At 37.3% G+C, this 18,647-nt stretch overlaps 1 protein-coding gene across 1 annotated transcript; it reads left to right on the top strand.

The window, feature by feature from the left end:
• The first annotated feature begins 1,913 nt into the window (after positions 1 to 1,913).
• On the top strand, positions 1,914 to 18,647 carry LOC141290176 (asparagine synthetase [glutamine-hydrolyzing]-like). The gene is made up of 12 exons (XM_073822375.1): positions 1,914 to 2,010; positions 9,040 to 9,296; positions 10,894 to 11,131; positions 11,228 to 11,413; positions 11,527 to 11,628; positions 11,727 to 11,854; positions 12,359 to 12,485; positions 14,321 to 14,427; positions 14,603 to 14,703; positions 14,793 to 14,874; positions 15,464 to 15,619; positions 15,703 to 18,647. Exons 2-12 carry the CDS (start codon positions 9,048 to 9,050, stop codon positions 15,910 to 15,912), a joined length of 1,686 nt encoding a protein of 561 aa, XP_073678476.1. The 5' UTR covers positions 1,914 to 2,010; positions 9,040 to 9,047; the 3' UTR covers positions 15,913 to 18,647.

Raw genomic sequence — 18,647 nt, 5'->3', positions numbered from 1 at the left:
ATTTGTAATAAATTTCTAAATGTAGCCTAATATAAAGTTACTGATCATCACTTATTTTTGGTCAGCTGTATTGGTCAATTGTAGTGGAAGTTATGAAACATTTCAAACAAAGAAAGATACAAGAAATCAATTCAAGCATCCATTCATATTATATTTGTTACATGGACTGGCCGCAAAAGGGAGTCAATCCCATAGACGCCCCATGTTTAACTGCCCAACTTTACAGCAGAAAAAAAAATGTTTACAGTCTTGTACAAAAAGTGGTTTTGGTCTATATAGCTAATTTCGCCCTTCATGTCAACTGTGAGGGGGGTGATTTTTTTTTATAACTCATCCGTTTAAGTTATATTAAGCCTTAATGTTCTGCATAATTAAGGGTGTGGCCACTTGAGTGACGGGGATTGCCGCTGCTGTCACCACGGTCGCGCTAGGCGGGTGTGGTTTCAGCAACCAGCTCCACCCACGTCCCGCCTCTTTGCCCATTTTCGATTAACCGGAACCTTGCAGAATCTGCAAAATGTTAATTATTTTACCAAAATAGGAGGGATCATACAAAATGTGTGTTATTTTTTTATTTAGTACTGACCTGAATAAGATATTTTATGTTAGAAACGTTTCAATATAGTCCAAAGGAGAAAATAATAGTTTAATTTATAAAAATGGCCCTGTTCAAAAGTTTACATACACTTGATTCTTAATACTGTGTTGTTACCTGAATGATCTACAGCTTTTTTTTTTTTTTTTTTTTTGATAGTTGTTCATGAGTCCCTTGTTTGTCCTGAACAATTAAACTGCCTGCTGTTCTTCAGAAAAATCCTTCAGGTGCCACAAATTCTTTGGTTTTCCAGCCTTTTTGTGTGTCTTAACCTTTTCCAACAATGACTGTATGATTTTGAGATCCATCTTTTCACACTGAGGACAACTGAGGGACTCATATGCAACTATTACAGAAGGTTTAAACACTTAGTGATGTTCCAGAAGGGAAAACGATTTAGCACTAGCCTTTAGCAGCTACAGAAGATACTTACATTTTTTCTCAGAGGACAAAATAAGTTAAATTTACCCTAATCTTCAAATTCTGAAAATCATGATCAACTTTAAACAGCCTGGGTAAATAATTTTAAATGCAGTCTATAGTATTGTGATTGACTGAAGAAACTGGTTATACAGTATACTGGTTATATTTAAATATTTGACAAAAACGACAGAAACATTAACTTGTACAGGACTTTAGGTTGTACAAATACAACATTAGGCTGAAGAGGTTTAGTCTCTTGAAAATGGACAACAGTCCACTGACAGGCTTTCGTCAGCTTTCCTTCAGGCTTGTGTTGTTCTGTTTGCAATTGGCTAAAAAGGGAAAAAAATAAAAATCAGTCCACAGTTTTATGATAAGCTATCAAATCCTTATAATCTAGTGATAATAAACGTACTTTTTGTAAATGAGCATAATAAATAACATTGTCCTGTCAAAGTGTTCACTGTCTGTACTCATTATGTATAGTGTGCTCACAATTTAGTTTATGATATGAACTACAATATAAGTTCAAACTTAATAAGAATTTAAACTTCGTGATTTCTTATAAAGTCTCAGCTTTTACAGCTAACTAAGGTTATATTGCTAGCTATTAATAGTCTATGACTGGTGGTCAATTAAGCGTTAAAAATTACCAAAAAACAAGCAGAAACAACTGTTCAGTCTTACATGTGAAAGATAATACCCCAAGATCTGTTTTTACTCTTGTGCGATGGTTTGTAGATGCCCAAGCTGCAGACGAGGCAGGTATCTTTTCTCTCGTACTGATATGAGAGTTATGGAGAGTTGCCCGGACCAATATGGCGGCGACGTTGACGTACATCGGACCAATCAGCAGCAGCGACTCCTATGAGGACAAATGTTTTCCTCCCTGCCGCACGGATACATGTGTTTCATCAGCCGTGCTTCGCTGAGGACGATTTGATACTTCGCCCACTTTAACCAATATAGACCAAATCAAGCTTCTTTTACAGGTATTGCTAGTTATTTGTGATATTAGCTTGCCATTTACCATTCATATAATGCCTAATTTGTGTTTAGAACATGCCTCAGCCGGCTATCTGTCCAAACCACAGCGTCTTTTCCTGCCATATGCTTTACAGCTGCTGCAGCTTACTTTAATGCAATAACCGTCCAGTTATACTGTAAGGTTAAGAAGACTGTGTTTTCCTGTTTAAACCAGCCGTTTGAGGGCAGGTTGTAGCTGATATCCTGCAAAAAGCATAGGCTAAATGCACCTATTATTTACAGGAAACAATCGTTTATTGAGCAAGCGTGCTGATGCAACAAACGTAATTCATTCATCATCTAATCCATTCATCTTTTCAAGAATGAGGAAGCATAGTTGTGACTTGTCAGTGGCAAAATATGTGCAAAGTTTTTATTTAGTTGTGTTTCTGCAGTGATGTTTCTTTAAAAAAAATAAGCCAAATAGGGTGAAAGTGACTTTTTCAGCAGACTGGTTCAGAAGTAAAAGAACAAGTCTTTAAGAAAGCTATAAGCCATGAACTAAAGCAAACAACTAGGCCTACAACATGAATCATGACATTAATGAGGCAATGAACTGCAATCCCAAAAGCACGGCAAATGAGAGAATAAAATGTAATTAAAAAATAGAGAAATGAAAAAGAAAACTTTTGATTTAGAGATGTTGGTTGTGTAACAATACATTTTAGGTTTGTTGCAAAATATGCATACATGTACAGTAGGGGTGTAACGGTACACAGAAGTCACGGTTTGGTACATATCTCTGATTTTTTTTTTTTTTTCATTTATTTTGAATAGAGATTAGTATGGAAGCCCGTTTCCGCCACTGAATAAAAAAAAAAAAAAAAAAAATATTGCGACTTTTTTTTCTCAGAATTGCGAGATAAAAACTCGCAATTCTGACTTTTTTCCTCAGAATTGCGAGTTATAAAGTCAGAATTGCGAGATATAAAGTCAGAATTGCGAGATATAAAGTCAGAATTGCGAGATATAAAGTCAGAATTGCGAGATATAAAGTCAGAATTCTAAGATATAAAGTCGCAATTGCGAGTTATAAAGTCAGAATTGCGAGATATAAAGTCGCAATTGCGAGTTATAAAGTCAGAATTGCGAGATATAAAGTCGCAATTGCGAGTTATAAAGTCAGAATTCTAAGATATAAAGTCGCAATTGCGAGTTATAAAGTCAGAATTGCGAGATATAAAGTCGCAATTGCGAGTTATAAAGTCAGAATTGCGAGATATAAAGTCGCAATTGCGAGTTATAAAGTCAGAATTCTGATATATAAAGTCGCAATTGCGAGTTATAAAGTCAGAATTGCGAGATATAAAGTCGCAATTGCGAGTTATAAAGTCAGAATTCTGACATATAAAGTCGCAATTGCGAGTTATAAAGTCAGAATTCTGATATATAAAGTCGCAATTGCGAGTTATAAAGTCAGAATTCTGATATATAAAGTCGCAATTGCGAGTTATAAAGTCAGAATTGCGAGATATAAAGTCGCAATTGCGAGTTATAAAGTCAGAATTCTGATATATAAAGTCGCAATTGCGAGTTATAAAGTCAGAATTGCGAGATATAAAGTCGCAATTGCGAGTTATAAAGTCAGAATTCTGACATATAAAGTCGCAATTGCGAGTTATAAAGTCAGAATTCTGATATATAAAGTCGCAATTGCGAGTTATAAAGTCAGAATTCTGATATATAAAGTCGCAATTGCGAGTTATAAAGTCAGAATTCTGACATATAAAGTCGCAATTGCGAGTTATAAAGTCAGAATTGCGAGATATAAAGTCGCAATTGCGAGTTATAAAGTCAGAATTCTGATATATAAAGTCGCAATTGCGAGTTATAAAGTCAGAATTGCGAGATATAAAGTCGCAATTGCGAGTTATAAATTCAGAATTCTGATATATAAAGTCGCAATTGCGAGTTATAAAGTCAGAATTGCGAGTTATAAAGTCAGAATTGCGAGATATAAAGTCGCAATTGCGAGTTATAAAGTCAGAATTCTGACATATAAAGTCGCAATTGCGAGTTATAAAGTCAGAATTCTGACATATAAAGTCGCAATTGCGAGTTATAAAGTCAGAATTGCGAGATATAAAGTCGCAATTGCGAGTTATAAAGTCAGAATTCTGAGATATAAAGTCGCAATTGCGAGTTATAAAGTCAGAATTGCGAGATATAAAGTCGCAATTGCGAGTTATAAAGTCAGAATTCTGACATATAAAGTCGCAATTGCGAGTTATAAAGTCAGAATTGCGAGATATAAAGTCGCAATTGCGAGATATAAAGTCAGAATTCTAAGATATAAAGTCGCAATTGCGAGTTATAAAGTCAGAATTGCGAGATATAAAGTCGCAATTGCGAGTTATAAAGTCAGAATTCTGACATAAAGTCGCAATTGCGAGTTATAAAGTCAGAATTGCGAGATATAAAGTCGCAATTGCGAGTTATAAAGTCAGAATTGCGAGATATAAAGTCGCAATTGCGAGTTATAAAGTCAGAATTGCGAGATATAAAGTCACAATTGCGAGATATAAAGTCAGAATTCTAAGATATAAAGTCGCAATTGCGAGTTATAAAGTCAGAATTGCGAGATATAAAGTCGCAATTGCGAGTTATAAAGTCAGAATTGCGAGATATAAAGTCGCAATTGCGAGATATAAAGTCGCAATTGCGAGATATAAAGTCAGAATTCTAAGATATAAAGTCGCAATTGCGAGTTATAAAGTCAGAATTGCGAGATATAAAGTCGCAATTGCGAGTTATAAAGTCAGAATTGCGAGATATAAAGTCGCAATTGCGAGTTATAAAGTCAGAATTGCGAGATATAAAGTCGCAATTGCGAGATATAAAGTCAGAATTCTAAGATATAAAGTCGCAATTGCGAGTTATAAAGTCAGAATTGCGAGATATAAAGTCGCAATTGCGAGTTATAAAGTCAGAATTCTGACATATAAAGTCGCAATTGCGAGTTATAAAGTCAGAATTGCGAGATATAAAGTCGCAATTGCGAGTTATAAAGTCAGAATTGCGAGATATAAAGTCGCAATTGCGAGTTATAAAGTCAGAATTGCGACATATAAAGTCGCAATTGCGAGTTATAAAGTCAGAATTCTGACATATAAAGTCGCAATTGCGAGATATAAAGTCAGAATTGCGAGATATAAAGTCAGAATTCTAAGATATAAAGTCGCAATTGCGAGTTATAAAGTCAGAATTCTGATATATAAAGTCGCAATTGCGAGTTATAAAGTCAGAATTCTGATATATAAAGTCGCAATTGCGAGTTATAAAGTCAGAATTGCGAGATATAAAGTCGCAATTGCGAGTTATAAAGTCAGAATTCTGATATATAAAGTCGCAATTGCGAGTTATAAAGTCAGAATTGCGAGATATAAAGTCGCAATTGCGAGTTATAAATTCAGAATTCTGATATATAAAGTCGCAATTGCGAGTTATAAAGTCAGAATTGCGAGTTATAAAGTCAGAATTGCGAGATATAAAGTCGCAATTGCGAGTTATAAAGTCAGAATTCTGACATATAAAGTCGCAATTGCGAGTTATAAAGTCAGAATTCTGACATATAAAGTCGCAATTGCGAGATATAAAGTCAGAATTGCGAGATATAAAGTCAGAATTCTAAGATATAAAGTCGCAATTGCGAGTTATAAAGTCAGAATTGCGAGATATAAAGTCGCAATTGCGAGTTATAAAGTCAGAATTCTGACATATAAAGTCGCAATTGCGAGTTATAAAGTCAGAATTGCGAGATATAAAGTCGCAATTGCGAGTTATAAAGTCAGAATTGCGAGATATAAAGTCGCAATTGCGAGTTATAAAGTCAGAATTGCGACATATAAAGTCGCAATTGCGAGTTATAAAGTCAGAATTCTGACATATAAAGTCGCAATTGCGAGTTATAAAGTCAGAATTCTGACATATAAAGTCGCAATTGCGAGTTATAAAGTCAGAATTGCGAGATATAAAGTCGCAATTGCGAGTTATAAAGTCAGAATTCTGAGATATAAACTCGCAATTGCGAGAAAAAAAGTCAGAATTCTGACTTTTTTTCTCGCAATTGCGACTTTATATCTCGCAATTCTGACTTTTGTTTCTGTTCATTTGTGACACTTTCTGGTAAAACACAATAGGAAACGGAGATATTGTCTTGTTAAAACGACATATTATGTCATAAAAACGATATGATTTTATATGATAACATGTGATGTGAGCGAGCTAGGCGATTGTCCGCCCTGCCTTCGCCACAGTCCTGACATAAAGGAGGATCTACACGCTGCTGAAGTTATAGAAATACACTGTTCGGTTTCATACGGTTTCAATTGTAGCATCATGTTTATTAGGATTAATCTGTCTCCAATAACTGCACTCAGAGGATATGACTAACAGCAAATCCAAATACTAACCGAAAGAAAAAAAAGAGAAATGACAAACGATTTGATTGTATGATGATGATGATGATGATGATGATTTCGTTCTGTTTTAAAATGGGAAAAAATTAAGCCAGAATTTTCCGGTTTTTTGTTCATTTTTCGTCTTTACTGTCTGTACTATCATGCAGAATAAATGTTCGTCTGATGTACCGCTCTGCAAATTAGTCACAATAACGTTTCTTCATAATAGTTGGCTATATTGCTTGCAATACATCTAATTTAATGCGAAACACTGCACTTCTCGGGTGGGCGGCGCAGGCTCGATAAATAAATATAAATGTCTTCTTTATAGTAGGCTATGTACTTCCACAATAACAACACAATGTTACAAAATGCTTTTGTAAAAATACATGTCTATAGACAGCTTGAAAGATCTACTTCAATAAATCGATAGAAAACAAATTTTGTTTATTGTGTGAGTTCATTATCTGTAACCTGTAACCTGTACTATTGTGCTTACACCCAGAGCGCAGCCCCTTTCCACAGTGTAGCCTGGAATTTAACCCAGAAGAACAACCCAATGTGCTGCTTGATTCAGCTAAAGATATAATGTAATAATTTATATATAATCAGACTAAGTATCAAGGCCGCCCAGGCATGTTAAACAAATATTAAAGCAATAAGCTCATTTGTTTTACCCACGAACAAAAATACGAAAAATCAAGCTTAATTTTCGTTTTTCTGTTTCTCAAACAAAACGAAATAATAATAATAATAACAATATCAACAAGCTATGATACGTATTATAATTTTTATATAATATTTCTTTAATTAATTTTTGCTCGTATTGCGATTTGCAGTTACATTAAAGTTATCCAAATAAATATCCCAAGCTTTGAGTGGATTACTCAGAAATGCTGATAATGAGATTTTATAATAAAAAATAATAATACGCATAATAATAATAATAATAATATGATTATTATTATTATTATTATTATTATTATTTTGTTTTGTTTATGTCTATAGACAAGTTGCGACAGCGCACCCTGTATTTTTACAAAAGCATTTTGTAATGTTGTGTTATTATTGTGGAAGTACATAATATAAAGAAGACATTTAGGCTAGGCCTATATTTATTTATCGAGCCTGCGCCGCCCACCCGAGAAGTGCAGTGTTGTGCCTTATATGAGATGTATTGCAAGAAATAGCCAACTATTATGAAGAAACGTTATTGTGACTAATTTGCAGAGCGGTACATCAGACGAACATTTATTCTGCATGATGGCACAGACAGTAAAAGACGGAAAATGAACAAAAAACCCGACAATTCTGGCTTAATTTTTTCCCATTTTAAAACAGAACGAAATCATCATCATCATCATCATCATCATCATAATACAATCAAATCGTTTGTCATTTCTCTTTTTTTTCTTTCGGTTAGTAGGATTTGGATTTGCTGTTAGTCATATCCTCTGGGTCTGAGTGCAGTTATTGGAGACAGATTAATCCTAATAAACATGCGGCTACAATTGAAACCGTTACATTAAAATACTTAAAACAGTGTATTTCTATAACTTCAGCAGCGTGTAGATCCTCCTTTATGTCAGGACTGTGGCGAAGGCAGCGCGGACAATCGCCTAGCTCGCTCACATCACATGTTATCATATAAAATCATATCGTTTTTATGACATATGTCGTTTTAACAAGACAATATCTCCGTTTCCTATTGTGTTTTACCAGAAAGTGTCACAAATGAACAGAAACAAAAGTCAGAATTTGCGAGATATAAAGTCGCAATTGCGAGAAAAAAAGTCAGAATTCTGACTTTTTTCTCGCAATTGCGACTTTATATGTCAGAATTCTGACTTTATAACTCGCAATTGCGACTTTATATGTCAGAATTCTGACTTTTTTTCTCGCAATTGCGAGTTTATATCTCAGAATTCTGACTTTATAACTCGCAATTGCGACTTTATATGTCAGAATTCTGACTTTTTTTCTCGCAATTGCGAGTTTATATCTCAGAATTCTGACTTTATAACTCGCAATTGCGACTTTATATCTCGCAATTCTGACTTTATAACTCGCAATTCTGAGAAAAAAAGTCGCAATATTATTATTTTTTTTTTTATTCAGTGGCGGAAACAGGCTTCCATAGATTAGTGTTACATATATGTAGTATGAGAAGTGTTTTTTTTTTTTTTTTGTTTTTTTTGTTTTTAATTAGGTTGTATAATTGTGAAACCCCTGCATATCTGTCTTCATATATCTCGAACATCACAAACAGTGAGCTTGATCTGCCTGGTACAGTATTTTCTCGTCTTTACAGACTTTATAAAAATTCCACACGCATAATTTGGGAAATGGCAATCCAGTTTGTGTGCACTTCTAGAATAGAGAAAATTCTAAAAAACTAAATTTGAATTTTGTTCTTAAATATGATCAGAATTCCAATTATATTCAAATTTAATGATTTTAATAAAGGCTGTTTTAATAAAATGTCAGTTGGGGTGAAAAAAAGCTTTTGGCAAAGAGGGCGCATTGAGCAAAATATTACTAAGGCACATTTATTCAAATCAATAAAATACATTCTATGTTCTTATTTATCCACAGTAATCAGAATGTGTGGTATATGGGCCTTGTTTGGTAGCGATGAGTGCCTTGCAGTTCAATGCACTAATGCCATGAAAATCGCTCATCGTGGTCCAGATGCTTTCCGCTTTGAGAATGTCAATGGTTTTACCAACTGCTGCTTCGGGTTTCACCGCCTTGCTATCGTGGACCAACTGTACGGCATGCAGCCGCTGCGAGTCAAGAAGTTCCCCTATCTTTGGTTATGTTACAACGGTGAGATCTACAACCACATCACGGTAAGTAGCTGAATGTCTTGGATATTTTAGCTCCATTTTTTATTCTGATTATATACATTCATACTAGAGATGCACGATATGAAAAATTCTAACCGATACCGATAGCCGATAATTAAGTCCTTCTTTTGGCCGATGCCGATACCAATACCGATAACCAATACATTCATATTTTTATATGATAATTTTGTGCACACAGGAGAATACAAAATCTAAGATAAACTAATGAAATTTATATTATATATCTGGGTCTAACAATCATAGCAAACAGTCCTGACTCTTCAAAAATGTTTTTATTTTTTTGTGTAAGGCACCACAATTCTAAATAAAATAAAATGCTTTGACATTTTGTCAACCTGGAAAAAATAAAGTGCATCATGGAGTAACGTCAGATGTCCAAATGTCTGTGGTAAAGCTTACAATGTAGTCCATTCTTATTGATCATATTATGAATGTGTGCGGGGAATAAAACATCAGAATCGAGATAAAAACATCTCAACTCTTCAGAATGCCGCAAGCGCAACGCAGGTCATGTGACATGAACCAACCAATCAGCTTCATCCTTTCCCTTAATAACACTGAAAGCACTGGCAAGGTGGAGAAACAGCTTATCATAGCTGTACAGGAATAAACATTTTTAAATAAATTTAAAACAGAGCTACTGCAAGCGATTTTTAATGCTGAAAATCTATTTATTCTTTGCTGAAACTACCGCGTCTTTATGGAGAGCGCATGTCATGGCTGCTTAGCAACGGCAGACACCACTGGAGCTCAAACTACAGAGCGGTTTGGCAAAGACTTTGGGTTTGATAAGAAAGAGAAGGCAGCGCTTCAGCGTTTTCCACGCGTTTTTAGGCGCGACATGTGAACGGCCCCTAAAACAGATTCACCGCGATGACGACCTCTGAAGTGAGATATAAGATTGTTAAAACTTGACGGCTTTTTACCTCCTCTCGGAATCCTTGCTAAACATGTGTTGCAAATAGCAATAGCATTGTCCTCCTCTGTCACCGTGAAAAACTTCCAGACCTGCGAAGGCGATGATGACGTATTAAACGCGACAAAGGCCAAGAGTCACTGCAGTTGATTGATTTACCAGCAAGAGTACTTTATCGGATCGGGTTTCATTTATTTATCGGAGCAATAAAAATGACATAATTTTTACCCATATCGGTCGATAATTTATCTGTCCGATAAATATCGTGCATCCCTAATTCATACGTTTATGTTTTTCCACGTATGTGCCTTATATAAAGTCCTTGGTAGATTACTCACAAAATGTAGTCAATTACTGAACACAGAGCCTTAGCCATTCTTAATTTTGATTTTCTTTTTTAGTTTCATCACACTAGACATATCGTTTGAAATATCGGTTATCGGTCTAATTAATCTGTAATAATTGTATTGATTTTATTTATTTATTTTTATTTTTTAGGTGATCATATAATTAATAAAAAGTACCTAGTCTGAGTATTTTAAAAATGGAACATTTTGAAACCTGATCAAGTAATCCAGTTACTACCTAGCACTGCTGATATCTGATGTCTTATATGCCTTCATGGTTTACCATATCATCTGCTGACTGATCTAATCCTTATAGATGAAAAATCAATTTGAGTTTGAATATCAGACTAAAGTCGATGGTGAGATCCTTCTCCACCTGTACGATCGCTTTGGAATCGAGAAAATGGCCGCCATGCTGGATGGCGTATTCGCCTTCATTTTGTTGGATACGGCTGACAGAAAAATTTACTTAGGCAGGGACACGTATGGCGTGAGACCACTGTTCAAACTGCTCACCGACGACGGCTTTTTGGCTGTCTGTTCTGAGGCCAAAGGTATAATGAATGGAGTTTTTGCACACTTTCAATACCATAAATTACAGCGTATGATTTAAACAGCAATATGGTTTAACTTTGATTTAATCTGCACAGGTTTGCTAGAGATCAAAACCTCTATGTCCACTCCTGCAAAGATCACTCCCTTCCCACCAGGACACTTTGAGAAGTTTGACTTGAACCTCAATGGAAAAGTGCGGTCTCTTCAGATGGATCGCTTCCACAGCTGCACAGAGGAACCCAAACACGCCAGCTATAACAACCTTGAAGGTCTTCGTACAGGTAGATGTCATATTCAGCAGCATAAAAGTAGTTCATACTGCTTTGTTGTGTTTTAAGCAAGCTGATAGTTTTGTATGACAAACAAATAAAAGAAAAATCATACTTTTCATTAGGTTTTGAATTGGAGACCGTCAAGAGCAACATTAGGATCCTGTTTGAAGATGCGGTAAAGAAACGCTTGATGGCTCATAGAAGAATCGGTTGCCTCCTCTCAGGTGCCTGTGCTCATTTTGTTATTTGCTTTGATTTAGTGGGTTAGTTACTCTGATTCATTTTCTTACATTCAGCCTGTCCATGATGGCTTTATTTCCAGGTGGTCTCGATTCGAGTCTGGTAGCTGCTACACTTGTGAAACTGGCCAAACAAGAGGAGCTCCAGTATCCCATTCAGACATTTTCCATCGGTGCAAAAGACAGTCCAGATGCTGTTGCTGCTCGCAAGGTCAGACACTTTATACACGTAGCATGTTTCATGAATACCGTAAACATTAAGGCATTCAAGACATAATCCCAGGTATTTTTTTTAAATATTAGGTGTTTGTGTAACCCATTCATGGGAAATTCTATATGCAGTTTTGAGCATTTTGTAGCAGATGTTTGGTTTTACGTAGGTGTGGGCGATCTTCCCCAAATGTCATATGAACTTATAATGCAAAATTACGATCTGAATCACAATCTTTCAAATTTTGAGATGTACTATCGAGAATATCCAGACTGAAACAAGCCTATGACTTGCGTATTTGCACAGTGTAAAAAACACAGTATTAAATTAAACAGTCAGTTGTCAAAATGGTCATTAAGATGGAGTGAAACTTTAACATAAAAAAACAACTTTGAAATTGTTACGAGAACAAAAAGATCATAACCTCTAAGATTCATCTTCAAGGTTGATTACAATATAAAATTGTCAAATCACTCAACCTTAGTTTTACCTGTTGTGTGGCAGGTGGCAGCCCACATTAAAAGTGAACACCATGAGGTGAACTTCACACCTGAGGAGGGGATCCGTGCACTGGAGGATGTTATCTTTCATTTGGAGAGTTATGATATCACCACTGTGCGTGCCTCCGTCGGTGAGTACACAAGTTTGTCAGACTTAAAGGGTTACTCAACCCTAATAAGAAATTGTTGTCATTAAATGGGGGTTACAATGCTGTTTCATGCATGTTTTGTTATTTACACCGTTAAAGAGTTGGATTCTAATGCTAAACATGGCCAAAGTTTCAAAAAAACTATTTGGACATATAACGGAGTATTTCTGTGCCAAACACACACTTCCAGGTTTCTTACAAGTTTCTGAAAGTTTTTTCATCGACCAGAGCAAGAGCAAGAGCGCGCCCATCAACGTGCTTCATTCGGCTGCATGGGACTCACTCGGGAAGAATGTCTCTAAAGAAGTTTGGTTTTGGTTGTAAGACAAAGATAATCTTGCTCATCTTCCCGAAGAACCCAGCGTTACATGCACAGTGGATGCGTTTTGTTTTTCCTGGGCAGAAACTGAGTTTTGCAAGTGTGTTTGTTGATGAACGTTTTATAAACAAGACCCAGTTTGATGCTGGATTTGTACATCGTTTGATACTGAAAGATGGAGCGGTCCCAGGTATAAAATATTCCGGTCATGATTCAGAACTGCAGCTGGTAAGTGAAACGGCATCAAAGTCTGTGTTTTCTTGGCAATTCTCGTCAATCTTTAGCTCCTCCCACGGTGCACATCCAGGAGCTTGGCTGTTTTCGGAGAGAATTGTAAAGCTGTATCTTTCTTTTGTAAATATGATAAAACTAAAGACTTTTTGGAGATATGAAGGATGCAGTACTACTATATAGGTACTCAAGACTAACATGAAATTGGGTGAAACTGTGTGTGTTATGCCCCCTTTAATCACTTGCCGCTATGTCATTCCAAACCCGTAAAAGCTTTGTTCGTCTTCGGAACACACTTTTAAATGAAAACCGGGAGGCTTGTCACTGTCCCATTGACTTCCAGGTAAATACCACTGTCAAGAACCAATAAAGTATGAAAGGCATCGTCAAAATAGTCCATCTGCCATCAGTGGTTCAATCTGCACAATCTACCTGGCACTCAATGGAACGGAGCTGACAAACCTTACGGTTTACATCCAAAATATCTTAAATTGTGTTCCGAAGATGAACGAAGCTTTTACGGGTTTGGAACGACATGGGAGTAAGTGATGAATGACACAATTTTGATTTTGGGGTGGAGTAACCCTTTAAATTAAAATAATCCCACTGAAAGATATTACTTTTACAGAGTTAGTTGGTCGGTTCCTTCAGTTTCTTCTATGGAACAAAATGTGAAATTTGATTCTCCTCTGCATATCTGCATAATTAACACAACATATTATAGTAAAAATTTTAGTAAACTAATAATTTCTACTCAGCATTTGCAGATGTCGATGAAAAAACTGTCCTGCTGTCACTGTGGCCATAGACCTCAGCCAGCTGCATTTGGGTTTTAGTTGGCTACCATTCCTCTGCTCATGTGACCACATGAATTCTCTGGATTAGAGACAATGGTGGTTGCAAGCCGTGTCATCATTATACTGCTTAGAAAATGGGTTAGCAGGACAAAAGGTTCAGCACAATGGCTCTGTAATAAAGACCGTTTCTAAATGCTTAAAGCTTCTTTTTTATAATTATTGTGTATTTATAGTATTTATAGAAAAAAATCCTTAAATTAATGGCAGAAATCTCATCAACAACCAGCTGCCTGATGTGTGGCATCATTCATTTTTCATTCATTTGTGAATTCATTTGGCATCATTCATTTGTGTATAAACAAACCAGTAAGTGTGAGCAAGTATCGCTCAGTCTCTGATTATAGAGACTGAAATCTACCACTAGATGGCAGCAGGAACATTCAGTGATATCTGTTTGTGTTTGTCTGCAGGAATGTACCTGATATCAAAGTACATCCGTGAGAAGACAGACAGCGTTGTGATTTTCTCAGGTGAAGGATCAGATGAGCTGACACAAGGATACATCTACTTTCATGAGGTATGTTATTGTTTGATCAACCTGACTTTGTATAAGTGCACATTCAATGCAATTAAGCTTACTACTTTTTCACAAGTGGTAACTTCAGTGTCTGAATCATTTGTGTTTTGTAAAACAGCCATTGCAGTCATGTTTTGTTGTAATGTATTTTATGCCAGTTACATTTTTGCATTAGGCGCCGTCACCTAAAGCTGCTGCAGAGGACAGTGTGCGTCTGATGAAAGAACTTTATCTGTTTGACGTGTTGAGAGCGGACAGAACCACAGCTGCACACGGGTGACTAAATGCCCTTCTCTTCCCCTCCCACAGCAACTTGGTCATTTTTCCCAGTATTTGGCACTCAAATTATTTTTTCCCTTTTCTAGGCTGGAGCTGAGAGTGCCTTTCTTGGACCATAGGTTCACAGCATACTACCTCTCTCTGCCTGAAGAGATGAGAGTGCCTAAGGTGGGTTTTCCTGACACCACCTATGTCAGTTCTTATTGCAAGTACTCTTTCCAATCTTAATTGAATATTTGGAGTTGGGGATCTGACAGACTTCTAACCCTTAAACCAGTAAAGCCTGACATATGAAATACCAGTTAAAAAGTCTAGTTTTTGCACTTTGGTTCTTTAAACCATTTGAATCCTTTCAACTGTCCAGCAGATGGTGCCACGAGTTTGTGCAGCTCTGTCTAGACTCTGGAGCAGAGGTTCTCAACTCTGGCCCTCGAGGTCCACTTTCCTGCAGAGTTTACCTCCTACCTTGATCAAACTCTCCTGCCTGTAACTTTCTAGTAATGATGAAGAGCTTGATTAGCTTGTTCAGGTGTGTTTGATTAGGGTTGGAGCTAAACTCTGCAGGAAAATGGACCTCGAGGGCCAGAGTTGAGAACTCCTGCTCTAGAGTAAACAGTCTATGAAATAAATGTATTAGAAAAAGTAATTTTTCGCAGTTTGTTTAGGTAATTAAGGCCGTTTTGCGATTTTCAAAAACCTTTTACAAATGTATAAAACATTTCATAACAAGATTGAATTACTTGTTTGATGGGAGCAGGATGGTGTGGAGAAGCATCTCTTGAGAGAGTCATTTAAAGGTTTAAAACTCATCCCAGATGAGATTCTCTGGAGGAGGAAGGAGGCCTTCAGTGATGGTATGACATCTCTGAAGAAATCCTGGTACATCAGCCTGCAGGAGCACATTGAGTCTGAGGTACTGCACCTGTACATGACACAGAGCGCTTTAAAGCACCTTCTCCATCATCTCCATTCGTCCATTTGTCTTTTCTCTTTCAGGTGAATGACTCTCAGTTGGAGAATGCCAGTAAGTTGTTCCCTTTCAATCCTCCCACAACCAAAGAGGGCTTCTTCATAAGGCAGATCTTTGAGAAGCATTTCCCCGGCCGCTCTGAGTGGACGCCACATTACTGGATGCCCCGCTGGATCAAGGCCACTGACCCCTCAGCCAGAACCCTGTCCATCTACAAGCCTGATAAAGACCAGTAACAGTGGCGGCTGGGGGGGGGGGGCAAACAAAGAAATGCCCCAGTGCATTTCCTGCATGTGTGATTACACGTGCCCAAAGCAAAAAAATAAAAAACATATCCTTTTCTGACACTTTCTTATGTATGGATGGTGCGTTCGAAGACGTTGTAGAAACCAAGGCTGATAACATTGATGAAGGGAAGGAATTAGTAGTGAGCAACCCTTTGCCGTTAATAGTAACTCGTGACAAACTCATTGAAGCTCAAAACAATGATCCTTCCTTAGCAAAGTGTTTCAAATATACTGAGAATGATGAATCTGCTAATGTTTTATTTTTCATTATACTACAGGGCCGTTGAATGCTTGAATCTGATTGGCTGACGAACGTTCTAGAGGTGTGCATTATATTCAGGGAAACGCACGGCGAACGTAGTTCCAGGCAGCATTAGACCGCAGTGCATGTCTATATCACTTCGTCATACGATTTCAGTTATTTCAAAGGTCCTTACAGCCCAAAACAGCAAAATAACTAAAACCCACAATGACACTGGCCAAACTAATAAATACAGTAAACATCAGAATAAAAACGACAGATTATTTCCATGTTTTTTCCACAATATATTACGTTTTATTATGTACGGAAAGCACAAACTCTATTTCTCTCGCCCTCTCTCACTCACCTCACAGACGCACACACATAACGTTACAGTTTGCACTCAAGTTAGCATTCACGCTAATGTTGTTAGCGCTGCTCTGATGACTAACAACTTAAAAACGACATGACAGCTCTCACACGCGAGGTAACAACGGCGTGGTCTTGAAGAAAATGAACTTAAAGTTTAACTGTTAGTAGAGACGATGCTGCCAGTCACCTTTGAGAGACACACAGACTTGAGAGAGGTAAAGTCATACACTTAGTTTCTCTCCCTCACTCTTTCCATCTGTCTGCTTGCCTGCCTGTCTGTCTAAACTTCATTATTAACGGCATTATTTTGCTATCAACGGCTCAAGCGTCGTTACTAGTTCTAAAACGAAGCTGTTGAATGAGCTGCGTAAGAAATTAATCCTACTCACAATAGCGTGTTAAGGATAAAAAGGGACGAATGTCTTGAAATATATCATTTGATCGATGTCTGGAGGTGTGGTAACTGTAGTATAAGCGGAATAATTGACTTCGGGCCGTAGAATTCTACGAAAATAATGCACACCCAGGTATGCAGGAGCTAAACCATTAAGGGCCTTATAGGTAAGAAGTAGTCTTTTGTAACTGATACAGAACCTAATAGGTAGCCAGTGTAGAGACTGTAACATTGGGGTAATATGATCATATTTTCTTGACCTGGTAAGGACTCTAGCAGCTGCATTTTGGACTACCTGTAGCTTGTTTATTGAAGAAGCAGGACAACCACCTAGTAGTGCATTACAATAGTCCAGTCTAGAGCTCATGAATGCATGAACTAACTTTTCTGCATCAGAGACAGGTAACATGTTCCGTAGCTTAGCAATGTTTCTAAGATGGAAGAATGCTGTTTTTTGTAACATGAGAAATATGGTTTTCAAAAGACAGGTTGCTGTCTAATATAACACCCAGATTTTTGACTGTAGAGGAAATAACAGTGCATCCGTCTAGTTGCAAATTGCAATTCAAGAGATTCTGTGTACTGTTTTTTGGTCCAATAAGTAATATTTCAGTCTTATCTGAATTCAACAGTAGAAAATTATTGGTCATTCGGTCTTTTACATTTTTAACACCCTCTGTTAACTTTGCTAAGTTAGAGATTTCATCTGGTCTTGTTGAAATATATAGTTGAGTATCATCATCAGCATAACAATGGAAACTAATCCCCTACTTCCTTATAATATTACCCAAGGGGTAACATGTAAATTGAAAATAGCAGATCATTGTGGCACTCCACACTTTACTGGTGATAATTGCGATGACTCCCCATTTAAACAAAGTGGTAGCGGTCAGACAGGTATGATCTGAACCATCTTAAAGCCTGCCCTTGAATACCTGTATAGCTTTATATCAATCTATGAGTATGTCATGATCTATAGTGTCTATAGCAGCTTTAAGATCAAGTAAAACTAGCAATGAGATGCAGCCTTGGTCTGACACAAGAAGCAAGTCATTTGTGATTTTTTTACAAGTGCAGTTTCTGTGCTATGGTGGGGCCTGAAACCTGACTGAAATTCTTCATTTGCCATGGAAGATCCCGTCATCCTCGTCCTTCTGCTGGAGCAGGAGGACCACTCTCTCGAGGACCACACCACCACCACTGCCTCGGGCTCCACCTGCTCCGCCTCCTTCGGTCGGCCCCATGAAGTCGTCACCTCTTCCTCCACCATGGCTCCTCCGTCAGCTCCGCCGTGGGCTACTATCATGGCCGCGGTCTGGGTCTCGCCTGTCTCTCCTTTGCCTCCTCCCCCCATCGTCACCACACTGGACTGTTCTGTCTCCCTCTGACTCCCCCCTCCATCTTCACCTCCTTGAACGTTTTTGCCTTTCTTTATTTTGTTTTGTTTTTTCTACGTTGCGAGGTTTGCCCTTATATGGCCCTTCCAGTTCCAGTCCTCGTCATGTGCACTAAATAGCAATCACCATCACCTGTCCTGGTGTCATTTAGCCTGTCTTTATAAGTTGGTTTGTGTTCAATGTTTGATTATCCTGTCTTGTCACACCCTTTTGTGTGTATTACCCTGTTTGTGGAATTACCAGTGTGGATTAAATTAAAGTCTTTGCTTTGGAACTGTCA

This window comes from Garra rufa, chromosome 17 (assembly GCF_049309525.1).
Source record: "Garra rufa chromosome 17, GarRuf1.0, whole genome shotgun sequence".
NCBI lineage: Eukaryota > Metazoa > Chordata > Actinopteri > Cypriniformes > Cyprinidae > Garra > Garra rufa.
This window is presented reverse-complemented; position numbering and strand designations above follow the sequence as displayed.

Bases quoted from the DNA above. Each gene is read 5' to 3' on its own strand.
- LOC141290176 (XM_073822375.1), top strand. From the start codon at position 9,048: ATGTGTGGTATATGGGCCTTGTTTGGTAGCGATGAGTGCCTTGCAGTT. The intron at 11,132-11,227 runs GTATAATGAATG...TAATCTGCACAG, and splicing joins TGTCTGTTCTGAGGCCAAAG to GTTTGCTAGAGATCAAAACC. The intron at 14,704-14,792 runs GTGACTAAATGC...TCCCTTTTCTAG, and splicing joins AGAACCACAGCTGCACACGG to GCTGGAGCTGAGAGTGCCTT.